This window comes from Numenius arquata, chromosome 2, assembly GCF_964106895.1.
Source record: "Numenius arquata chromosome 2, bNumArq3.hap1.1, whole genome shotgun sequence".
Taxonomy (NCBI): domain Eukaryota; kingdom Metazoa; phylum Chordata; class Aves; order Charadriiformes; family Scolopacidae; genus Numenius; species Numenius arquata.
Genome location: NC_133577.1, coordinates 11578374 through 11602240, shown reverse-complemented (window position 1 = coordinate 11602240; position 23867 = coordinate 11578374). Strand labels below are relative to the sequence as shown.

The 23867-nt window shown below is 36.8% G+C and overlaps 1 protein-coding gene across 1 annotated transcript in view; it reads right to left on the bottom strand.

Moving 5' to 3' along the window:
• Nucleotides 1-20200, bottom strand: part of SYNE1 (spectrin repeat containing nuclear envelope protein 1) — a 255963-nt gene extending 235763 nt beyond the window's left edge. Inside the window, exons 1-7 of the mRNA XM_074162789.1 lie at nucleotides 20122-20200; nucleotides 17608-17669; nucleotides 7936-8031; nucleotides 5982-6065; nucleotides 2985-3005; nucleotides 2613-2705; nucleotides 796-974 (exon numbers count right to left, since the gene is read on the bottom strand). Of these exons, the coding sequence (XP_074018890.1) occupies nucleotides 796-974; nucleotides 2613-2705; nucleotides 2985-3005; nucleotides 5982-6065; nucleotides 7936-8031; nucleotides 17608-17669; nucleotides 20122-20200 (614 nt within the window). The remainder of the gene's footprint in view (nucleotides 1-795; nucleotides 975-2612; nucleotides 2706-2984; nucleotides 3006-5981; nucleotides 6066-7935; nucleotides 8032-17607; nucleotides 17670-20121) is intronic.
• Between the last annotated feature and the right edge of the window lie 3667 nt (nucleotides 20201-23867).

Genomic DNA, 23867 nt, shown 5'->3' with positions numbered 1-23867 from the left:
CCATTCCATAACTGACCACTTCACCTCCACATTTTGCACATGACTGATCTCTTCAAATAGCAGTGATTCCATAATTTGAAAAAATAAATCCATTTTGTTCTTTTATATTTTTGATTTTTATTTCCTTATTGTGGAAGTCATCAAACTCCTATTATATCTTTGATGTTATTTATGCTTTTTTTTTTAAATACCTTTTTGGAAGCAGAGCAAATGTGGGATAATTATACCAAATAAAAGAGAAAGTTCTTAAGTTAATAAGAGATGGCAAGAAATAACTCCAAAAGAACATAGATTAAAAAGAATGAATATTCAGGTCCTTTTTTGTAGTTTTGTCCTTGCATCACAAAATTGCAGAAGGGTATTCATAATTTTTCATCACCTGCCTTTCAACAGCAAGTGCCAGAATTCAGTGCTTCTACAAGCACTGTCACTGAAGAACGCTAAGTCAGTGTGGGACTCACGTTGTCACATCAAGTATTTTGGCAGCAGGACTAACACATTGTCATTCAGACACCTAATTGCCCTTTCAGTTCCTCGTTCTGTCAAAGATAATCCCATTCACTGTTCAGAAACTATAAAATATGATTGCTTGTAAAATTAATGCAAATTGTTATTTATTACTTGCTTGTTGTATGGTGGCAACAATTAGCACCCTCGGTTGTCAAAAAGAATATGATCACAGGGAGGTGCTACATAAATACAGAGCAAAAGGACAATCCCTAACCAAGAGTGTTTAGAATCTGAAGAAAAAGTTTGCACTTAGATATAAATTCAGTTTCTTTTTAGATTACTTACTTTGCTGCTGTGTACTGTATCCATTTTAACAAAGCCTTCCTGGCACTTCCTTGGACCTTGGTTACCACCTTCCGTTTGCTTGGGGGACTCGCAGTCTCTGAGCTGACAACACTCTCCACAGAAGAAGCGCTGCTAGACATCGACTGCAGCTGTGGGAGGTTGCTGGTAAGCTCTTCAATCTGTGGGGAAAAAATGGATTGTTGGCAGATAATCTTCTTAATTCTCACCAGTTCCTTAAATAACTTTCTAACCCAACTGAAAAAATAAAGTTGGGCAGAAGCTATGATTAACATGCTGTATTTTATTTAACTGTACATTAAAATAGCTTCAAAAATACTAATATATGTACGCAGAAAATGGTCCTAATTTCAGAAGTAGAGATGATCTAGCAATCATTGACTTTCTTGACGCCCTACAGCTTGAACAATATGCAAGTGTGTCATGTTATATAGTATGAAAAATTACCATTTAAATAGGAGACAATGGCTTACATTTAGCTTGAATTCAAATTATAAAACAATCCACTAATTTCAGAGGAGGCTCACTTAATTAAAGAATGGAAGTGTCCTCAATGACCTCATCTGGATAGTTCTTTATTTGCCATTGTTCTGTTTTGGCACAAATTCAATTGTGGCTTTGCTTAGAGGTACCTTGTGAAGGAATAGTGAATGTATTGCTGGCAAAGTGCATTAGTAGTGCTTGCCACGGGGGTATGACAGTTATTTGCATCATGCCTTTCATTAACTTGACTCTTTTAAGAACATCAAGTTGACTAACAATTTGGTTCTTTAACATGAAAAAGGTTATATCCAGAGGACATTGCAAGATTGTCTATGCTGTCTACTTAAAGAACAAAGTTTTGTCACATCCCAGAATGAGTCTGCCACAATGAGAACCGTTCATTTTTGCTTTCATTCACGTTAAAATGATGTCTCTGCCTGTCACAATTAAAGGAAAGGTCAAAAAATGACCAAGTAAAACTGTAGCAGAGAACTAGAGTTTCAGTAGCTCTGAGAAGCATAATTTTCCCATTCATGTCAATGAGCTATAAATTAAAAGAAAAATATTAATATCATTCTGGGTAACTTTTTTTCTGAGAAGGAGATCTGAACCACTGAGGCATTGCACTGGTTGGTGCTTAGGAGAACAACACCTCTGAAACATGAAAGCTACATTAAAAAAGAGCCAAAGCCAAAAAACTCCATAAAGAAGAGCAACAATCTGTTGGTTTTTTTAATTGTTGAGCAGTGACTCATTTTTTTAACTCATATGGACAGGATTTTTCCCTCCCACCTAACTTCAACAGAATGCAAATGATTTCTCCTTTAAAAATTCAAACTCCCTCCATCTATACCATTCACAACTAAATTTTGTCCTTGCAAATATCTGCATTTCCTAGTGAAATCAGCATGTTTACATATATTGTCTGAAAATAATTACTGTCTGACATCACATACACTGGAATTAGACACACAGCACAATCATCACTGAGGTTGCTAAAGGTACTTGTACAAAGAATCCACAATTCTATTCTTTTCTTTTGGAGCTCTATTATATTCTTCAGAAAAAGTGGAAGAATATGTTCCAGTGGTGAAGGAACTCCATTCTAGGCCCAGACCAATCCAAAACCAAGTATCTAATTTTACTGAACGTGAAGCGTCCCTATCATCAACTGTTGCTTTACTGAGGATCAGATTCTCAGCTAATTATAAAGAAACTTAGCTATGGTGAAAGAGTGGCACTACACCAGTTCATATGAAATGATGATCTGAACCATTACTTGAGCAAGCTACAGTGAAATATAAAAAGCATAGTACCTGAAAATATAAAATTATGGTCCACACCAAGCCAAGCACGATAGAAGGCCTGCCATCAGCAATATCAGTTGAGTTTATGTTGACAAGCTTAATCTATATAGAAAAGAAAACACGTGTTACTCCCCCACACAAGGAATGATAACAATTATGAAATGCATTTCAAATAGATTTTATATTTTTAATGCATTTTTGCAATCACACAACAAATTTCTTAATTACAAAAATCATTGAATGGTGCATTTTCACTTTTTAGACAAGCATAGCTATAGGCAAAGAAAAATTTTTAAGACCATTGCATGATATTTTTTATAGAAAAAAAATTAATTTCAAGTAGAAAAAACAATAAAAATTACATAGAACCATTGTACAAACCGGAGATCCTCTGTATATGGACTAGCATGAAAAGCAAAGGGAAAAAGATGATACAAAAATAAGTTTTAAATTATTAACTATTAGGTAAATGCATTAATTAAAATTTATAATGCAAAGAAAGCACATTTTAGGCACATCTTACAACTCAATAAAGAAAACATTAAATACTCTGTAACAGATTTTAAATTATGCAGGAGTTTCTTGCTATAATTCTAATAGATTTGTAATGGAAAGATAAAAGCGAGTTTACGAATAAATAAGAAAAGGAAAAGGGGGTGTGTGTGGAAATGTAAAAGAAAGATAAGGGAAAAAAAAAATGCCACAGTTTTCCAGTAGAAAGCCTTTTTTTGGAAAGGATATTACCACTGACTACCACCACTGATTAAAGCTCCTTTGCAAGACAAACCTGATTATAGATATTTTTAAATAAGAAAAGAGTAGGAAAAAATGAGTTGTCCAAGGTCACATGCAGTTTATCAATAGAAACAGGAAGAGATTCCATGACACTCAGCTCCAAATGCTAATCTATAGTCTGAATGAAGTATCACCCTAAAATAAGTTCATAAGAGAAAAGGCAGTAAAGGAGGGGATAAAGAGTAAATCATAAAGAAATTAACAGGTAGATAATGCTCAAGGAAATGGAATAAACCAGGCAGTACTGGAAAATTAGGAAATATGTTAATACTTCTTTCCTCAGCAAAACTGAGAGTCTGCCATGAATCATGATATAAGTATGAAGAGCTGCTAAAGTGCTCATGTACTGCAAGCAGGTTCATAGACAGAGGTCAAAGAAAAGCAGGAAAATTACTTTAGGTGACCTCATTTGTCTCCCCAAAACAGAAATACAAGACTGTAGTTCCTTGAAGCAGCAGCTGGAAAGCCACTAGATAATGTCAAGAGCAAACAAAAAATTGTTGTTCAGGGCTGCAAAGCTTTTTACAAAATTAAAACTCCACAGGCTTCCTGGGAAGAGGTGGAGGAGAAATCCCCACAGGTTTTATTTCCAATCATTTCCAAGAAACCTGACAACACTCCGGAAAAATTGACATTGCTTGCCTCTCTACCAGTCAATAACGAATATTTTCTATTACGTACCTAAAGAAAAATATAACAAGAATCTCATTCTCTCAGCTGGACCAATTCTAACAAAAGCTTTTCTTTTTCCAGAAAGTGAGTTTTTTCTTATACGCACTAGAGATCAGAAGATTTACAAGGACACAGCGAAATCTTCTGATTAGGCTACTATTTGCAGAAGCATAGCCTATCTAGTCTAGTTATTGTGTTACCTTTGTCTAATACTCCATTAAAAAGGCTCTAAAACCACAAAATAAACAGGTTGGTCCCAAATGATATCTGTTAATCTGTAGCAGAAGTCTGTTTGGACAGTGAAAATAGGAAGTTGATTAACACCTGTAATAACCTTTACTTATGGGAGAGCCCATGGAGGAAGAAGATCCTGTTGGCGCTCCCCAAAGCACTGCACACAGCCATCCATCCCTTCCTTCGCCTTTGAGTACAGACCAGGGACTGCACTCAGCTGCTGAGGAGGCATTTCTGGTCTGAACAGTATCACTGCCTGCGTTACAGGCTGGATAGATGCATCCTTCAGGCTGGATTCAGCCTAGAGACCACCTGCTATTGCACACCGATCTACCTGACACACTGCATATTTCCAACTCCCTCTAGAAGAAAATCTGATATATTGATACAAAGTCCATACACAAATAACTAAGTCCAGATAAAAATATTCAAATATCATAAGCAAAAATATAGTGCTCTATTTCTGGCAATCTATCTTGATCCTCGGCAGGGTCAGTTATCTAGCTGCACTACTGTATTATTTCTGGGATCTCAGCTGGGTCGTTCAAAGTTGTCAGCACTACACTGGACATTAAACTAGGGAAGCATGGCTTTTGCTCATCACCCCAGCCTTGTCTTAGGTTATACAGGTCTCACCAGAAAGCGGCTCTCTCTGTATCTAATCTTCCACTTGCAGGCTCCATATGATATGGTTTGTATTAACAAACTGTACTACATAAACTAGTCAAATTGTGAGCTAAATATGGATTTTGCTTTGAGAATATATTTGTCTTTACTTTGGGTATACATTTTTCAGTTTAAAAAAAGTTCTCTTACAGATTTCTTTCTACAGGCATCTGCTAAGACTGTTTCCCCTGTAACAGAAATATAATTAGGTGAATATGCCATAGGGTTAAAGAGAGGGAAAGAATGCCAAAACCTAACTCCTGGTGTACAGTACTGTAGACATAAAATTCATCAGGTGTTACACCTGCATTGATAAAAATATAACTAATTTGCAGAAATTAGAAGAACAAAATATCTTCAGTCTAATAAAAAAACAGATACAAATCATTACAATACAGAGAGAGAAAAGCCAGGAAAAAAGGGTTGAAGTAGACTGCTTTTATTTTATATTCATACCTAGATCACACTGAGCTTTTAGGTTTTCTGTCTTTTGTTAAATTTATAAAATATTCTGTTTAATTTCCAAAATGGCCACAGCATTGATATTACCAGAACCAATCCAGGAATTAGTCTAAAGTCCTGCCAGGCTAATAAGGGGTCACACTGTTCTAAATTTTCATATATGTACTTTCAGGGAGTAGAGTTTTGCATGTACAACTTAGTGAAGTCCATAAATCTATATTCTTTTAATTATAAATGAATGCCTGCACTGAACTGAAGATCATTGTTCTTTGCTAAGAACAGCAACAGAAAAGTAGGGAACATGAGGAGCTGAGGAGTACATAAAAAAAGAAAAAGGAACGAGATCATTCAAGGTGATTCTAACTAAAAAAAAAAAATAAACAACAAAAGTTTTACCCTATACATTACTGAAGACTGCATACATATCTCAAATTTTGGAGAGTAAGAACATGTAATTGGATACAAATCATACATTTAAGGAAATAAAGGAAAAAAGAAGGAAAAAAAAAATAATCCAGGAAAACCAGGACTAAGTGCTACCAAACCTACCCGTCTTCCTTCTAGAAACTTAAGAGCTGTGCCAATGTTGGCAACCCAGTGGATTCTCTTCAGATGACGTCCTTGCTCACAAGGCTTAAAGACAAAGAACAGTGTAAACTCCAATTAGATTTATGATAATTTGCTGCAAAAAATGAAGTTCCAGATTATTACAGATGTCTATGTACATACCATAGTCTGATTTACACATAAAAATGTTCCTTGGAACAGCTGAATTGTATCTTTGCATATATCAAACGGGAGGACTGACAGATATAGGGGACATAAATGTGATACTTCTATTATAAAAAAGTTATATATGTCTTAATAACCTCAGGATACAAGCTGTCAGCTTCAGCCCATAAACTTCAGAGAGACAGACTTCAGAGAAACAGAGAACTGTTTTTCTTATCTAAAATAAACTACTACTATTTTTATACACACACACGTGTATATATATATATGTATTTGAGAGAAAGTAACATTCTCTCAGTAAAATATTTTTGCCTGCAAAGGAGAAGTCAAGGTGGTTTTTATTTTTAAAAATCCATCTGCAGTGGGGACATTCTACCTAGAGGATTTTTATCCATTCTCTCTAATGCTTTATCGGTGATTGAAAAAGCCAACTGTCACAAACCCTCATTGAACAATGAATTTTGCTGAACCTCAGACATGTAGGCTAAAAAAGACAGAATTCTTTGAATTAAATCAAGAACATATCTTAGGTTTCTAATACTCTACAGTGGAATTAAATTTCCTACTGAATCTTACATTGAAATGCAAATATACAACTACTATCACTTAAATTTGTCTTCATAAAGTTAAAAACAGATTTAACAAAGGCCTGGTATAGATCCTGAAATTCCTCTAGCAGTTACTAAAGAATATCATATTCTGCTATGTATGATCTTTAAATTAACCGGGCATTATTCTGGTTCTGATCTTTCACTAATTAATGCAGGCAGGATAAAATCCAACGAAGTTCATTGTAACTGGTGCTGTCATTAAAATTCTTTTCCTTACTACTTCTGTTTTGCCACAAGAGGGAGACTTTCTGTCTCAGGAGAAGTGAGACGGGTATATTTCAACAGAGCAGAAACCCACTTGAAAGTATAGCTTTTTTCACATTTTATAGTAAAATCACTCTTCCCGTCTGAATTACTACCTAATTTTGCATATCATCTGCTATCAAAACAGACATGAAATATGAAAAAGGGGCAAAAGTGTGGCACTTGCATATTTCCTGCATGTGAGGGAACAGGTAATGTCTGAACCCTAGAGCCAGCCAAATGATGGACTCTTGCTCTACTATTTTAGATGCTGCCACCAGATTTGTGAGCTGGTTTGGAAAAAGCAAGAGCCCTTGGCCTAAAACCCTTTTGGTTTTCTCCTGCATCACATGGCCAAAACTAGCCTGGCTCCCAAGAGACAGCTTATTTGCCCTATATGCACCATGGCCTCACCATGGCCTCTGTACACACCTTGGCTGTGAAAAGGCCTTTTGGCATCAGTTAGGGTTCTTTACAGTAGCAGAGCAGTTGTCAAGGTAAATGGATATAAAACCCCCATGAAATTTGAGGGGCTCACCTATTTTTTTTTTTCAGAGAGAAAGATGCAAATTTAACAGGAAAAACACTATAATTTCTTCAAGATGTATAGAAACAGCTTGCAGTTTAGACCTTATTTGTGTCATAGTAGTAACACCCAGATGAACTGCAGACTAATACAAATAAACAATTTTTATGAACTAATAAGAAAAAAATTAATAGAAAACATAAAATCAAGAACGTAATCTGTAATCATCTTTTTGGTGTTTCTAACCAGGTAGCCCAATCTATGAATAAACTTATTTTGCTATGTAACAGTCAGTTTTTTACAGTATTCAAATATAGGAATATATTAGAAAACTACATGCTAGAGAAGTTATGCAACTATCACGTATATTCAGAAGGAAGGAAGTTCTTACCAGCTTCTGCCCTGAAAGAACCTCCAAAAGGGCAATTAGCATTACCCCATCTTTGATATCTTCAAACAGATCATTCACCAGAATGGGAGGATTGCGCTGAAAGGGAGAAGACTTCAGATATTATAAAGGCTCACCGACGTTACATCCTATCTCCCTTCTGTTCAAACAGAAGCAAAAAGAGTGGCTGGTCCCCTTCTTTACATTTTATAATGTTTAATATCAATGTTTCATTTAACCATTGTTTTGCCACTATATTGTTTAACTATTTCTAGCATAGGACTGTAACACTAGATGTTTTCCACATACAAGGGAAAAACCTCCTGCTCCCTAAACCAACAACACCAACAACTGCTTGTGAGTCTATAAAATACAAACAACTTACAGATGTACTATTACAGTCACATTTCAACCTATCAGCGTATTGTGCCTAGTGCTATGTATGTCCCAGAAATTTCACTCTCAGTCCAAGCAAAACAAGGAGCTGTATGAATGAAAGATCCCTAAAGCAGAGTGGCTGATTGAGCAATGCTGCTACTCTCTCACAGCTGACAGTTGTTACACTAAGCTGCTGTATTTTCTCTCCTCTCCCCCAGGCCTTGCAGGCTTCCAGTGCTGTTAGCACCATGTCAGCTTCTACTTAAGACAAATTGCTTAGCATATGTCTTTACATTCACAAATGCAACAGCAATAATCCTGAAAAATATGTAAACAGATGATGTTTTAGGAATTTTGAATAACAAGGTCACATCATTAAACTCTGTCTTCTTAAATACATCCCAGCTTGTGGAACTATAGCTCTCAGCTGGTCAGTACTTTAATGATCACAAAACCTCTCTTAGAAACAAGTTTAAACTTGGTTCAGCTGAAATAAATTAAATAAACACCCTTGAGCTTTCATGACCTTGTCAGTATTCATATACCTGCTAATTAACATAATATTAATATTCATACCTGTTAATTCACTGAAACGACAAGCAGTCTATAAAATTCTTGAAATAGGTTTAAGTCTAAGAATTTACTTTTGGGGTACTTCTGAAAAAAAGATGCTTGTACAACAACTTAATCTATTACTTCTGTTCTGTAGAAACACAGATTTGAAAACATGAACCTAACAAATAAAACACTGCTCTTGAAAAGGTAAAAATGCTGTGACAAATCAGGAGAAAGCAAAGGTTTCTAGTTCCCAAAATCAAAACATGTTGCCTTCATTATTCAGCTTGGATGACTGGTATTTCAATGAGACATAATTTTGGCACAAAGTAGGAAAAATAACTCCTCTACTGAAGCAGACTTCATCTGAGATTTGACGTGCTCCAATACCCACAATAATAAAAGAATCTATTTTCTCATGTATATAAAATAAGCAGTACTACAACTAATTATGAGGTTATATTTAACCACAGATTTTTTCTTTATTTCCTAGCAATGCAATAGATAATGGATCATATTCTTCCTTAATATAACAACCAAAAAAATCAGTGGAGCAAACAGGTCACTGGAGATTAATTTGTCCCAGTCTTGCATCACAGGCAGTTGACATAAATGCAATTAATTTTCCTCACCTTCCGTATTAGCATTTCTTGTTTGAAGTTTGGAGCAGCTTTGGTTTTATCTGTATTACCACATGATATAATACTGAAAAATTTTGTGCTAAAATAATTCAGCAATAAAGACAAAACGATTATAGCATCTGACCTCCTAATCCAACAGGAGTTGAAGGCCTTAAAAATCTCACCACCTATCTAAATGCCCCAGAGTAGTGAGGTTTGTCTCTTGAAGCTCACTGTACATTAATGGAGAGACAGGTTCTTATAGAGGGCAATTTAGGATACATTTAGTTTGAAGGTTAAGTGAGATTTACAGTGCCCCATAACCCTGATGCCTGTAACTTGCCTTTCAGATGACCTGTTTGAGCACAACACAGCTCCATTCAAACTTGAGCGGTTTGGTGTCCTTACTCTCAAATCAGTGTACAGGTCAGAATTTGCCTCATCCCAACACGAAGTAAAAAGTCATCTGGAATTCATACACAAAGCAAATCTGGGAAGCACCTCTGGTTTCCACAGAGCATAGCTTCACACTATAGATATAACCTCTAAACACCCATGCCAAGCTCTTGCTCTGAACCACAACCTTCACTGGTGGCTCCTCACTGACAGTAATTACAAAACCTAGAGTTGCACCCTGAGCTGTGGTACTAAGGTAAGGTAGTGAAAGTATCCCTGAAGACATCATCCAAGTAAATTAACACCTGCAGTACTTTCCTTTTGCCATGAATCAAATGTTGGTTTGGGGAAAACTAGGTGAATTATGAGAAAGCATTGAACAAGATGAGAGGCAGCAATGAAATCATCAAATTACTTTCACCAATGCTAATAACACGTGCTGCTATGAAGTGTGAGAATCACAATTGTCCATAAATCAGCAGGGTGAAATGCACTTTTTGTTGCTGGAAGGTTGCATAATTACAAACACTGCCAGTTTTAGGTACGCACCATGTACCTTAACGCCAGTGAAACAGGAACAGAAGGCAGGTACAACAGCTGTGTTGCAAGATCTCCAGTATGAGACTCCTCTAATATGGAAAATTTGTTAATTATACAGACTGCCAAAAATGTTCTGCACAATATGCTTTATAATATAATGTTTTTCACTTCCCTGAAGATGTTAATACCTTATTACAAGGAGGTAAGGCCCTTATTGTGTTTCATAAAGCACTTTTTTTTTTTTTTACTACTCTGGGCAGATAGCATAGAATTTACCTTATTATTATGACTCCAGCCTCTCTCAGAGGTATGGAATGAATTATATTTTTAGTGGCATATATGGTACAGATTCTTCTTTTACATAAGGATTCCACAGATACTAATCTTATTCCCCATGCTGATATAATTCAGGAGGATATACATACACTAGCTGATACTGAGAAATTCATACACCCTTATTTATTGTATATGGACCATCACACTGGATGGCTCAAGCTACTTGACTGTTTTTCCAGGCAGATCCTCTACTAAGATTAACAGAACATCTTCTGTTGGAATAGATATATGCAGCCAAGGAGTACCTATTTACAATGTCAAACGAAACAAAAGGAGAAATTGAAGCTATACACTGCTTACTTATTAGCCTCCAGAGAAGAAAGTTGCAGGGTTTTTTAAAAAGCTATATTCAGTTAAAATCTATTGAATACTTTTTATTCTAGAGACTCCACAGGACTTAATACCTATTCACTTAGTTGCCTTAATGCACTGCCAAATACTAACTGTAAATCAGTAAAAGCAGTGAAAGAATACTGACTTGAAAACATTGAATGTACTCCAGATTTTGGCTTTTTGTATGTAAATGTATAGCTCTAGCAGTGCAATAAACTGCAATCATCCTAATACACTGTATTTTGAATGTTGGAAAGCCTGTGCAAACAATTTAATGAAGTAATTTTTAAACCAGAAAAAAATGAACCTTTAAAAAGTACATGGAGTAACCTTTCAAAATCCCATAATATTAAAGAAAAACTGGTATTTATAAACTTCTTGAACAAAATGTTTTTCGGGGACTCAGAATATACTTTGATGAAAAATCAGACATTAAATCTACAACTTGTCAGATCTACACTAGGGTTTCAGATGCCTTAGTATTTGATTTTGGTTTTTTTGTTAGTGTCTTCAAGGAAACAAATTAGCAAAATAATACTAATGATATGCTACATACTGCATTGCATACATTCTGTTAAACACTCATTTATTGCAGTATATGCAATCACAGTAGTGTAGTTTATAGTGACAGTGACATTTAGGAATAGTCATGTCACAAAGAGGGAGGCACACTCAGTACAAGTAAATTCGTGTGCTCTGTAGGAGGAATATGAATCAAGTGGGAATGAATCTTAAAGGTTAATGAACCAGATTTTTCCCATATTAAATATTTATTTAAATTACTGTATTTAGAATTGATCACAAATGGGAACTGCTGAAGAAATGCTTTGCATAAACTTGTTGATCTTACAAACTTAGCTAATTTGCTGTAGCGTTCAGGAAATATTCTGAATGATTTAAAGAACTGAACATTGGTGCATGAAAAGTGTTTGACTGACAAGGCTCAAAGAAAGAGATTCATAACAGACCTGCAATCTCTTGACATTCCTCCTCTGACACAGTAAAATAAGTTTTGTAAAATCCAAACCTCAGATACGGAACCAACATATATTTGGTAAGCTTCATTCTTCTATTCCAACACTTTTTCTTGCATATCATTTCTCATTTGGATCTTTGCTACAGGAATCTTTTTCCTCACACACTGTACTTAATTTCTCTAATGAATAAATTATAGTATACAAACATCAGTAACTGCATCATAATTGATGTCAATGCAAACATTGGAAACAACCTTTGCTACACTAATTTTCAAACAATGTTTCAAAAACTGCTGAAAAAATGTGTCAAAACCTATCCACAAATGAGAACAAATCTGTGTGACTATTGAGTTTGTCTCTGCAGAGAAATACGTGCGGGAACAGGAAGGAGAATGTGAAATTTTGATTACTCTGTAATAGCTGTCCCACTCCTCCACCCCAGTTTAATTCCTAAAACCTTAAGCACACAGATTTTCATGTTCCTTGCTGTTAATGCCTGTTTTTATGAATAAAGTCTGAGGGACTCAGCCCTAAGTTTTACATTATTTGTTTTGTCAGAGAAATTAATTTAGCTTTCACTGTTTAACATTAGAGTTTATGTGCAATACTAGTGAAAACACATAGTGACTGTAAGCAAAGAAAACTCCCAGTCAGATTTTCCTCATCATGCAGTCAAGATGGATATTAGCTCATTTTTTTTCTGTGGCAGTGACTAAGATACTGGGAGATTCTGTTCTCCCATTTGACAAATACAAAAAGGCACAGAATTACTTAGTTCATTGATGAAAATTGATGAGTTTCTTGTATGAAGCCCAAGTTACGTTCTAAGAACAAACTACCATTGCTGACAGCACTGGGTGTGAGCACTGTAAATCTTGATTTACCCATTTATTTTTCTTCATTTCTTTGCTATAAAATATATAATTTTGTAATTTTGAAACCGTGAATTTGTTTTAATGCCCAGGTTTAATTTAGCATTATGAAGCCATTGCATAAGTATAATTTAAAAATGTTTATCCATTCTTAGTTTTATTTTATATCCATTCTCTGTTTTTGTTTGTTGATGTGTGCATCCATTTACTGGAAATACAAAATTAATAATAACTTATTTCAGTACGTATTTGTTGTTCACTGTAATTGGTGGTTTACAGCAATATTTTGTGAGTACAAGTACTGCAGTTATCCCTGCACCTGGGAACAAAGACGTTATTTGATAGGGTTAAAAAAATTTACAGTTTGTGTTCCAAAGCCTTGAAACTACTGTTTCCAACACTTTCACCAAAGATGACAAAGGCAATAAAAGGTGTATGCCTCTGTTGTTTTACAAAGAGGCTTGTTTTTCATCTTCTTCATTCATCTAATCCACTATTTAAAAAAATCAGCATATGCAATGAAATGAAAAACATTTAAGTAATTGCTGTTCTGAATGGATGTAATGTCTCCTTTTTGACATATTTCATGTAACGCTGTCCTGTATTCTTAAGCTTAGACTTCGAAAAGGTGCCTCAAAAGATACTCAGAAGCACACTCAAATTATTTCTATATCTTTGAAGGCTGAGACTGAGATGAGGGAGGTCCAGTTCTAAAACTTTAGAGAAATATGAATACATAAAATGAAATAGAAAACTTCTTGTCCTGTTACACATGCATATCTCTTTTATCATTAGTAGAACTGCGCAGATGCACAAAAATTACACTGGATGGCCAGAATATAGATCACATTCATTTGGTAGATTGTGACCCAATTTCTGCAGGTGGGTGGCAGAGAAGAGAGGCGATTTCCCGTTGCTGAGTCTCACCAGATTCCAGAGTCAGAATCACAGAACAGATTCAGCTGGGGTTAGGAAGACAGACAGCAGAGAGACAGATGCAGCCTACTGCTAATGGCTGACCCAAAATGAAGCTGTATTATACTACCTGCTAGTTATCGTACTTGCAGCTCTTTCCTCTGTGCTCATCCCCTGTGGGTGAGGGCCCAGTCTGTGCTAAGGCTGCTGTACCTCAATAGTTCTTTGGGGTGTCCCATAATTAGCTAAGTCCTTTATCTACCTTCTGCTTGTGAAAGACATACCTTTGAATTAGGAAACATAATTTTAAAAAGGTAGCATTCTACTGTAAGAGAGCATAAAAAAATTCATACCTCCCTCCTGCTGCTGTTCATAAAGTCCAATTCACTCATACTCTCATTTAGTTTACTTGTTCTGTTCATTCTTATTTATTTGTATCCATATTCTCAAACCCATTCTTAACTTTACAGTTAAAAAGCCAAACCCAGTTTTCTAAATCTACTTGATGGACTTAATTTAGTTATTGAATTAGTTTCTCTTTCAATTAGAGCATGACTTTTTAGAATAAAAGCATACACTAAGAATTTAAAGATTAGCACTGAATAGTCTTTCAGTCATAGCAAACTGACAAAATATCACATCCTGTTTTATATTTTAAAATTATTAGTTGTTCTCACTTCTACCAACACAATCAAATCAGTTCTGCATTTCTGCTTCTTCACTACCCTTCAGTGTCAGAAACTGCTCTTTTTTTAATCCTCCTTTTCCCTTCTCAACCAACACAGTATAAGGATGAAAACTCTTAGTGAAGTTTCCTTTCCTTTGCCATCAGTAAACCCATCTTTCAAATTGCTACAGTGAAATCCCACCAATCTTAGCTTAAAAAACATTAATTTCTCAAAGGTTTGAAGTTTCATGCAGTTACTCACCAGCAATTTTCAAAAAGATTCAAACTTATTCATAACGGAATATTTCTCCAGATGGCGTTAGAGTTACAGAGCCTTCGGTTATGAGTCTTAGTTTTTTTTCTTATTTCCTTCTATTATTATTTTTACATTAATAATTTTACTAGATTAGTAAAAATGGAAACTATTAAACCTTCTTCCAAAAATTGAAGGAAAGAAAAACAAAACGTTACAAGAGTAGCCAAGAAGTAGAGAGCCAATTTGAAGTGAAGTTACTGTTAATTTTGAGTCAAATTCAGCACGTACACACCCACCCTTTGAAAAAAGTAACTAGGTTCACCTATAATTATGTAACACTTATGTGTCCTTGTGGTGGGTTGAGCTACACCCTCAACTCCCCATCCTCAACAGGACAGGGGGAGAAAACAAAGTGAAGAAGCTTGTAGGTTGAGATAAAGACAGGGAAATCATTTACCAATTACCACCACAAGTAAAACAGGCACTACTTAGGGAAAATTAACTCATTTCCAATTTACATAGTTTTGGGTGGTAAGACAACACCTGCCCCCCACCTACCCCTTTTTTCCCCCCAGGCCCAACTTCACTCCTTCACTCTTGGCTCCTCCACATTGCTGCAGAGGGATTGCTGCAGAGGGTGCCCAGCATCTCAACACCTGCACCCAGCCCAGTCTGACATCTTCTTCCATGTTGTTTAACCCCAGTATAACTTCCCTGGCTTGAACAGACACAGGTCCATATGCAGAAGTATGCGTGTGCAGCGTGAGGCCAGCGTTTCACAGTGTCCCTCGCTAGGTACCATTTTAGCAGGCGCTCCACATTTTATTAGGTTCAAAGACGAGCAGAATGCAGACAAAGCTGCCTAAAAGTGGGTCTCCTTCTAGGATTTCTCTTTAAGGCCTCCAGACAATGGAAATGTTATAGCTTTCCAACTTCTCTTGAAATAATAAAACCTGCAATGATCTTTTACAAGAATCAAGTAACCCAAGTATCGAATTTGTGGGTTCCAATTCAGAACACAAGTGCAAGGGGAGCCCTGTGCATTTCACAGACCCATCAGTATTTCCTACAGCTGTGATGAATGCAGAAAATACATTTCCACACTTTCTAAAAATATGTCTAACAAAGATTTAAAAGCTCAAGCTTAAAAAACTTAAAAATTTGAATGGCATGGGTCACTCCTGTTGGGTCTAATCTCTGTAATCTATAGACACTGCTTCTCCTGTGGCAGCACAACAGCGTAAATGGGAAGCAAAGCCAGCTAATCTATACATCCAACTCAGGAAGTGAGGCAAACTTGCTGACTGCCATCAGTAAAAGTATCATAGAAACAACTCCCCTATTAAAGGGTGAATTAATACAGACCTACTGTCCTGTTTGTAGGGGGAGGAGGAGCAGAGCCAACTCTCTGCTCAGTGAGAGAGGCTCTTGCTTATAGTTGTTGCTGTGGCAATCAGGATAGCTGACTTGGTTGTTTACCCCATGGAGGGGTTGCACCTGTGGGGAAGAGTGGACAGTGACATCCCCCTGGGAACATGATACAGTTTTGTATATATTGTATCTTTTTCATTGTTTCCTTTTTTATTTTATTATTAATATTTCATATTGATATATGAAATTATCAATATTTCATAAAGTAGTTCATTTTTTTTCTAAATTCATACATCTTTCTCTCTTTTCTTCTTCTCCTTGGAGTGAGAGGTGGAGGAAAACACCTGTCATCTTGTCATCACCCAACTGGGCCTAAACTGCGACACCTGCATTTTACAGGATAGCTCAAGCAGCTAAAAAGTGAGGGCTGTAGCTAGTTAAGGGTTTGGTTTCAATGTGAGTATTTGATCAGCCTTTATGGTATCAGACCCATTAATGAAATATATGCCTAGATCACACAAGTGAAAAGGTCTACCTGAGACCTCTCAAGTACAGTAAAGGTAGAGTTCACAACTCTCAATCCAGAGCAGAATCTTTTAACTGAGCTGCCGCTGCAACTTTGCCTCTTCCAAAGGATTAGTCAGCTAAAACAGTGCTCTTGCAGCTATTCCTTGCTCAATTTTCAAGTTCATTAATCTTCGTGATTTAAAATGTGCATTTCAAAGAGCACCTCTGGTGTTTAAATATTTTAATTTGCTGGACTAATTGATAACTATGGTTAAAGCTGTGCTGTGTGAAAACCCTGGGAAATGCCAAATTAAATCTCGCTGCTTATGTTGTCAGATAAAGTAGGTATTAGTTGTAGCTTAGTACTACTAAAATTGTGTGTAAATCACTGTCTTTATGCTGCTAAAACCACCAGAAAAAAAAGGAGTTTTAGGTTGTGCTAAGAAGAAGCAACAATAGTTTCATGACAAATCCCAAGATGCATCAGATAATTCATGTGGCACTAGATTCAGGAAGCGCTATTTGTGTTTGTAACCAGTTCAGGATGCCTCTATGAAACTACACAACTGACTAAAGTTTTTTTCAAATATACTGTATGTAATAAGGTTAATATTTCTGTTTGAGGGAAAGCAGCTTCAAATATTTTGTTTGGCTGAAATAGAAGCTACTGCGCTACCTTTTGGTTTTGGCCAAAGGAGCTGGGTGGTTGCCTGTAGACAGCACTCACAATGCTGCAGTTGACTGTTATTACGCTGAAACAGATTCATCCTCTATGGTGTACAGATAATGGACATCCTTTTTTAAGTTTATGCCATTCTCATCAGACAAATCTGACATATTCTATACTCCAGGGCCTGTACAGGCATAGGTAAAAAGGTTTGATCTTAAAAAAAAACAACAAACCCAGAACAAAAGCCATATATGTTACCTTATATATTACTATATATATTACCTTAGCCAGATGAGTATTGATCCATTTTGTGAAAGTCCTTTTCTGCACTGACTCTTGCTCATCTGAGAAAAAAAAAGGAAATCAGTTTGATTAGACATTGCTGAATACTTTTGGATTTACAAGATGGAAGAATAGTATTCCCTGATGACAACAAATGCATTATGTATTTGCCAGAAATGTCACTATATTTTCTTGAGACAGTTAATTTTACCTGTAACTATCGATAACAAATACTTCATATTCTTATAATAACGCTCTGACACTTGACTATTTGAAGAATTTCACAGCAAAGTTCAAGTCTTAACAAGTCAATGACCAGTAAGACACTATTTCAAATCTGAATGCCAAGATAAATTTGACATCTAAGTCCATATTATATTTACCCAAGGTCTGAGCACCTAGAATTTCTCTGTACTTTCTAACTAGAATCCGTGTCTCTGACAGTTAAGTTGCTTTTATGTAGAAAGTCAACCAGGGACTTCGAAAAATATATTCTTAGCAAGTATATTTGAAAATGTTTAGAATGTTGAATTAAAGATTTGAAATTGTATTAGCAAACTTATTTGTCCTCTGGGAGATCCTGCTGAGGAGGAGCCTAAACTAGTTCAGCTAGTTCAGGCAGTTTCTGTACTGCTACTTACTACTTCCCTTAGTCCTGTCTTGAAGCACTTGTCTGATTTATAATGAATTTCACTGATTTTCACATAGTCGCTCAGGGACCCTGTTGCCAGCTGCATGGACAAAAATAGCTCCTGAATGAGCTCCTCCAACTTCAGCAGCCAGGGTCATGGCTGCGGAGAGAAGAAAATCACCGTGCCATAACCAATCCATGAAGTCCTGTTCCTTCCTTGTGGGGAATCAGGTTTGACACACGGAATAATTTCACAATAGGGACATTCAAGTTTTTATGTTGGAGATTTTTCTTTCAAAAGGAAATGCCCATTTTACTGAGAAACAAATCATTTTATTACCATCATCAGCTCTGAATGAGCACCTTCATTCCCCTACAGAAAATCCAAATAAATAAAAATACTGTTAAATATTTATTTTTTATAAGAACACATGCATGTTCCAAAACATACACACGGCAAATCTAATTTTAGTTACTGCCTTTGCTACTGACTTGTGTAACACTGAATAGTGATTTGATCTCTTTGCATCTGGAAAATTAAAAGGGGAATATTCTTTAATCCCCTTTAAGGTTCTGGAACAAATAACTACTAAGTTTGATGCACTACTAATAATAAGCTTCCTGATTTACACTCATGCAATGCTGCTCCACAATGAGGGTACATAAAGATATAAATCGCCACACAAAATTCATCAGCCAAAATCTTAAGTGGGACAACAATGGCTCCCTCACCACATACAAGCTCCCAAAAAGTGTTTGTGCGTTATGACTCAGGGATGTTTTCTTTACGTATAAATGATATCTCACATACAAGAAATGCCAGAGGAAAAAAAGATACGTATACTTCCAGCATCTATTGCTAGATTAGCACACTTTATGCCTAAGAAAATAATTCTGCATTCTTTATTTTCCTTTTCTTTGATTTCATTGGGTAGGCTGTCTTACATCATTTTAAAAACATTCATTACATTCTCAGAATCTACTTGTTGCACTGACAGGCAAGCTATGAAAAATATCACTCTAAATACAGCATTGCGCTTCACTCAATACTGACTATTTTTGGCAGTGGGTGTTTTTATACATGATAATTGTTTCTACCTTCTGGAAAACAGACTTCTCACTCTATGCTTCCTAACCACGAACAAGATGTTTCCCTTGTGACATACAGTAAATGTCAGCTCTGCTCTGACGAGCAGTTACACACAGAGGTAGCCCAATTAATTTCAAAGGAAGCACTTGCACACTTAAATTGGGTTGTGTGTGAGTAGGTGTGGGGACAGAGATTGAGCACGCACAGGATCAGTCTAACTCTGACTTCCTTCAGACCTCTGTAATTTAAAATTCCCCAGAAACCCTGATACAACAACAGCATGCCAAAAGAAAAGAACCGGGCCTTTAGAAGTCAAACTTCTGATCAATGAAATGAGTGAAAATGATGCCCTAATTTGTAGTTCCAGTGCATCCTGCTGATTTAAGAAGCAGCCTTCTGACAACAACTGGAAACCAGAGAACCAGCTCCTGGTTTCTAAATATTTACCAACAGAAGACATACTCATTTTCAGTCATATCAACAAACAGCAGAAATAGCCTTTCAAAATAATCTGTTTCAAGGGAATATATGCAAGCAATATATTCTTTATGAGCCCAACAGCAACTGTTAATAACAGTTGTAAAATCTATGTCTGAACATAACAGGCAGTGCATTGATTTTACAAATTCCACAATAAACATGCTTTTTACAAATTTCCCTGGAAATTCATTGAACTGATATCAATTCTCCACAGAGGTACTCTTTACCCATGCTCACAAGACCCACGCGTCATACGGTTTCTTAGGCTCTCCCCACTTGCAATGACTGTCAGCTCCTTGTTTGCACCACTTACCCTGCCGGTACTGAAAGAACCCAGGAAGCAGATTTAGCGACGTAACATTTCTGCCACCAGCACCTTTGTAGCGAGCCATAAGCGCTGCTGCTGCTGCTGCTGCTACTCCTGTCTCATGTAGTCTGCAGTGTTTCTTTAGAATACAGCCAGAAGCAATTTTTTCAAGAACAATCTGATTTTTTTTCCTTCACTGGAAATTGTGGCCTCTTACACAAATCCCTCCACCTGCTCTTATCAGAGAATTCACATGAAGCCAAACCTTAAAAACATCTTTATATATTCTTGCAGAGATGCAACAGCCAGGCAAAGCCAGCTGTATTGGAAGGAGCAGTTCTGCTGGTCTCACTGCCATCATCCTTCTCCACTGTTTTCCTGTGGAAAGATTTTATTATCCAAGCACCAGCCAATCCGCTAGCGGAAACCTCTGATGTCAAGAGCCTGAATAATTCATCCAGGGACCGAGACAACCCAACTACACTGCCGATATCCTAAAGCAGCAAGATGTGTGGCTGCAAAAAGCAATGCAGTCTTCTCACTAGTGCTTTTGTAACAATATACCGCTCAGTAAGCATAAAAATGGCTGAATGGCATAGCCCTTCTCCAGGCTGTCATACATACAAAGCAAAGCACCTTTTAAAAGCAACCACTTGGGTTCATCACTGCATACTCTATTTAGACATGGATGTCCTTCAGCTTTGCAACTGAAACAGTGAAGTGGAAGAATTAGCAAGCAACGAATCTGAACAGACATGTAGGCCACTTAGCTTTTAATAATATATGTGAACCGTTGCACAAGAAGGATGAAACAGAATTTTTGGAGTGCACCTAGATCAGCTTGAAACATACTCAAAGTCCTGATAATATGCAGCACTCTCTATTTCATTAAATCAGAGCACCAGAGCATTTGAACAGACTTTGTTTTGCTCTGGTAAAATGAAGACAGTTATGAAACTGTGGAGATTCATATGTTGTTCACCCACAGAGGCCAACAGAGTAGTACACAATATTGAAATTAGAGTAAAAGACTGACTTTTAATATGCCACTACAGTAAATGTATTGTTATAGAGGTTGAATTCAAATTCCTGGTTTTGTAAAACACAATGACTCTGAAAAGATCATTCTGCATCTGAAAGAAATGTTGCAAGGAAGTTTGGTTTTATTTAAGCAAATGTCTTCCTTTAATTGGCTGGAAATATCTTCATATGTTTACAAACCTTTTTGCTGCTAAAGCACCACCAACAGACTGCATTTTTACATTGATTAGGAAAAAGGACAAATGTAATCAGATATATTTAGTTAAAAATATTTAGAACAAATTATTTTGAAAGATGAAAAAACCCAACGATGTATCTTCAGTTATGAATATGCTGATGAAATATTCATCATGCATGCATATTATAATGACTAATATCATGCGTATCGCCTATATACATCAAGAGACAGAGAGTAGTGACATACTTTCTAGCAGAGCATCTCTAAAGACAGGCTTTCTCAGCAGCACAGTCCCTGCCTGCCCCCTGAGGCAGCAGCTCCATGTGCCAGGGGTGTGGGGTGCGCAGCAGCAGATCCCACAGGGAGCGCCTCTTGCCTCAGGTGCTTGGGGGTCGGATGGTGGGAAGGGGGCCGCAGTGCAGGGTTGCGAATATGGGATTCTTCTGCATGGTGACACAAGGAGTCGTCTCACACACAGAGTGAGATACGACAGAGACAAGTTCACACATGTCTAATAAAGCCATCCCGATTGATTCTCAGTGACCTAATAGTGCGGAGATCTGTTTTGTTTCTTACTTTAGTGAAATTCAATTAAAGTTGCTCACAACTCCTCATTTTCAGCATCCTTTTTTTGTTTTCTTTGCTTTTGACAGTTCAATCCTAAAAACACCAAGGAGCTTCCCTGTTTTTGTTTGTTTGTTTGTTTGTTTGTTAGTTGTTGTTGTTTTTCAGGTCTTTGGTGCCTTTAGGAGTACTGCTAAAACAACTTGGAAGCGCAGAAAAGTGTGACAAACCACCTGCAATGCTTCAAGATGTCACTTGAGAACACAACACTGCACCGAAAGCGGTGAACAGCATCCTGCTGGGAAAGTTTGTTTGGTCAGCAATATGGCATAAATTCTCTAAAGCTTTCAATAAAATACGTTATATAGCAATTTCCATCTTCATTAAGGACATTCTTAACTTAAAGCAGCTGTAGAAAAGCTTGCAGAGTCAAAGCAATACTAGGAGACTTCACTTGTGAAAAGGAGCAATGTTTTGGGCTACATAGTTTAATCAACACCTCCGAAACAGATGGATTACCTCATTCAGGAATAGTGCGCAGAGGCAATGCAGGCTCATTTCTCTTCCTTTAAGTCTCCAGTTAATGTTTTTTATGGGACAATACCAGGATAGGTGTTTTTTTAAAAAAAAAAATTACAACCAACAGACAAACAAAAAAATCTTTGGTGGTAGCGCTAAAGCTAAGGTGTTGTTTGTAAATCGTTAAGTTTAATAGTAACACTATACACTTTAGGAAGAAAAAAAGGATGTGGGAGCTATGGACAGTAGGAGCAAAGTAAGAAATAGGGAAAAATTGATTTCAGCAGCCACTGCAATGCAGTTGACAACAAGGCTTAGCAGTGCTGGTGGAAAGAATGGGAATATATTTTTAAATACCTTATGCACTTAGGACTTTTCAATTTCTTATATTTTGAGGAGAAAGGCAGGAATTGTAAAAGTGTGGCTTTGGGATATATGCCTCTATTCAATGTGCTTTATCAGAGACAGTCTCACTAACAGAACTGTTACCAAAATTTCCAAGCTTTGAGATCTCGGTGCACACACCAGCGATAACCTGCTCCACCACCGAGCACCACTCTGCTTCCCATCAGTTTCTGCAGAAAGGAAATCCATGCACAAGTGTTAGAAGGTGACCAGTCAGTCATTCTTGGCCAAACCCCTACTAGGGAAAATGAGGAGGATCAGCTCTCTGGAGTTCACACCGGCATAGACCATTGCTCAATCTAGAGGTTACCTTAGTACAGTGGTTTGGGGGCCAAAGGTTTTATGCCATTTGGAAAAGTGGAAGTAGAGAAAAAAAACCCCGTGTACTGGTGGAATAGTTAGAGGAAACTGAAGTGTGGAAAAGCAGCCTCACAGCTGCAGAAATACTGCCTGCTGTGCAGCACACTGCTGGACAGCAAGTGGCACGCTGCTGAGAACTGTCTGTCTGAAACGTATTCACAAAATACATATTTTGATTTTACACCTTTCTTATTTATTCCCTTTATTTCTAAGACAGAGAAGGTGTCTATCCATCCACTATCTAGAAAGGTATAGAGAATGATTCAATTTATCACCCAAAGAAGCTTGCGTTTCAAAAAATATCTGAGTATAATCAAATGCAAACTGAACAAATCAATGTATCTTCTTTTGTTCTTAGTCAATTTATTCTTATACAAGCACATTCACCCATCGGTCTCTCTGGAAGCACTTGCTGTAGACTGTGCAAGAGGTTTAAATTTTTGAACCCTGTTCTGCTCCATATTTTGCCTGGATGGGCTGCTTTTTGTTCTTCTCCACATGTAGAAGCAGAATGTATTCGGAACTAACCAATGAATGTATTTGCATTTTACGTTTACTGCATTTCTGCCTGTGTTGCCCCACTACTGTTATTCTCATGATCTCCACTACATGTTGTCTTAATCTCCATGTGGTTTTAAATGTATTACTCACTTCATAGTATCAGCACTTGACTGAATACAGTTAG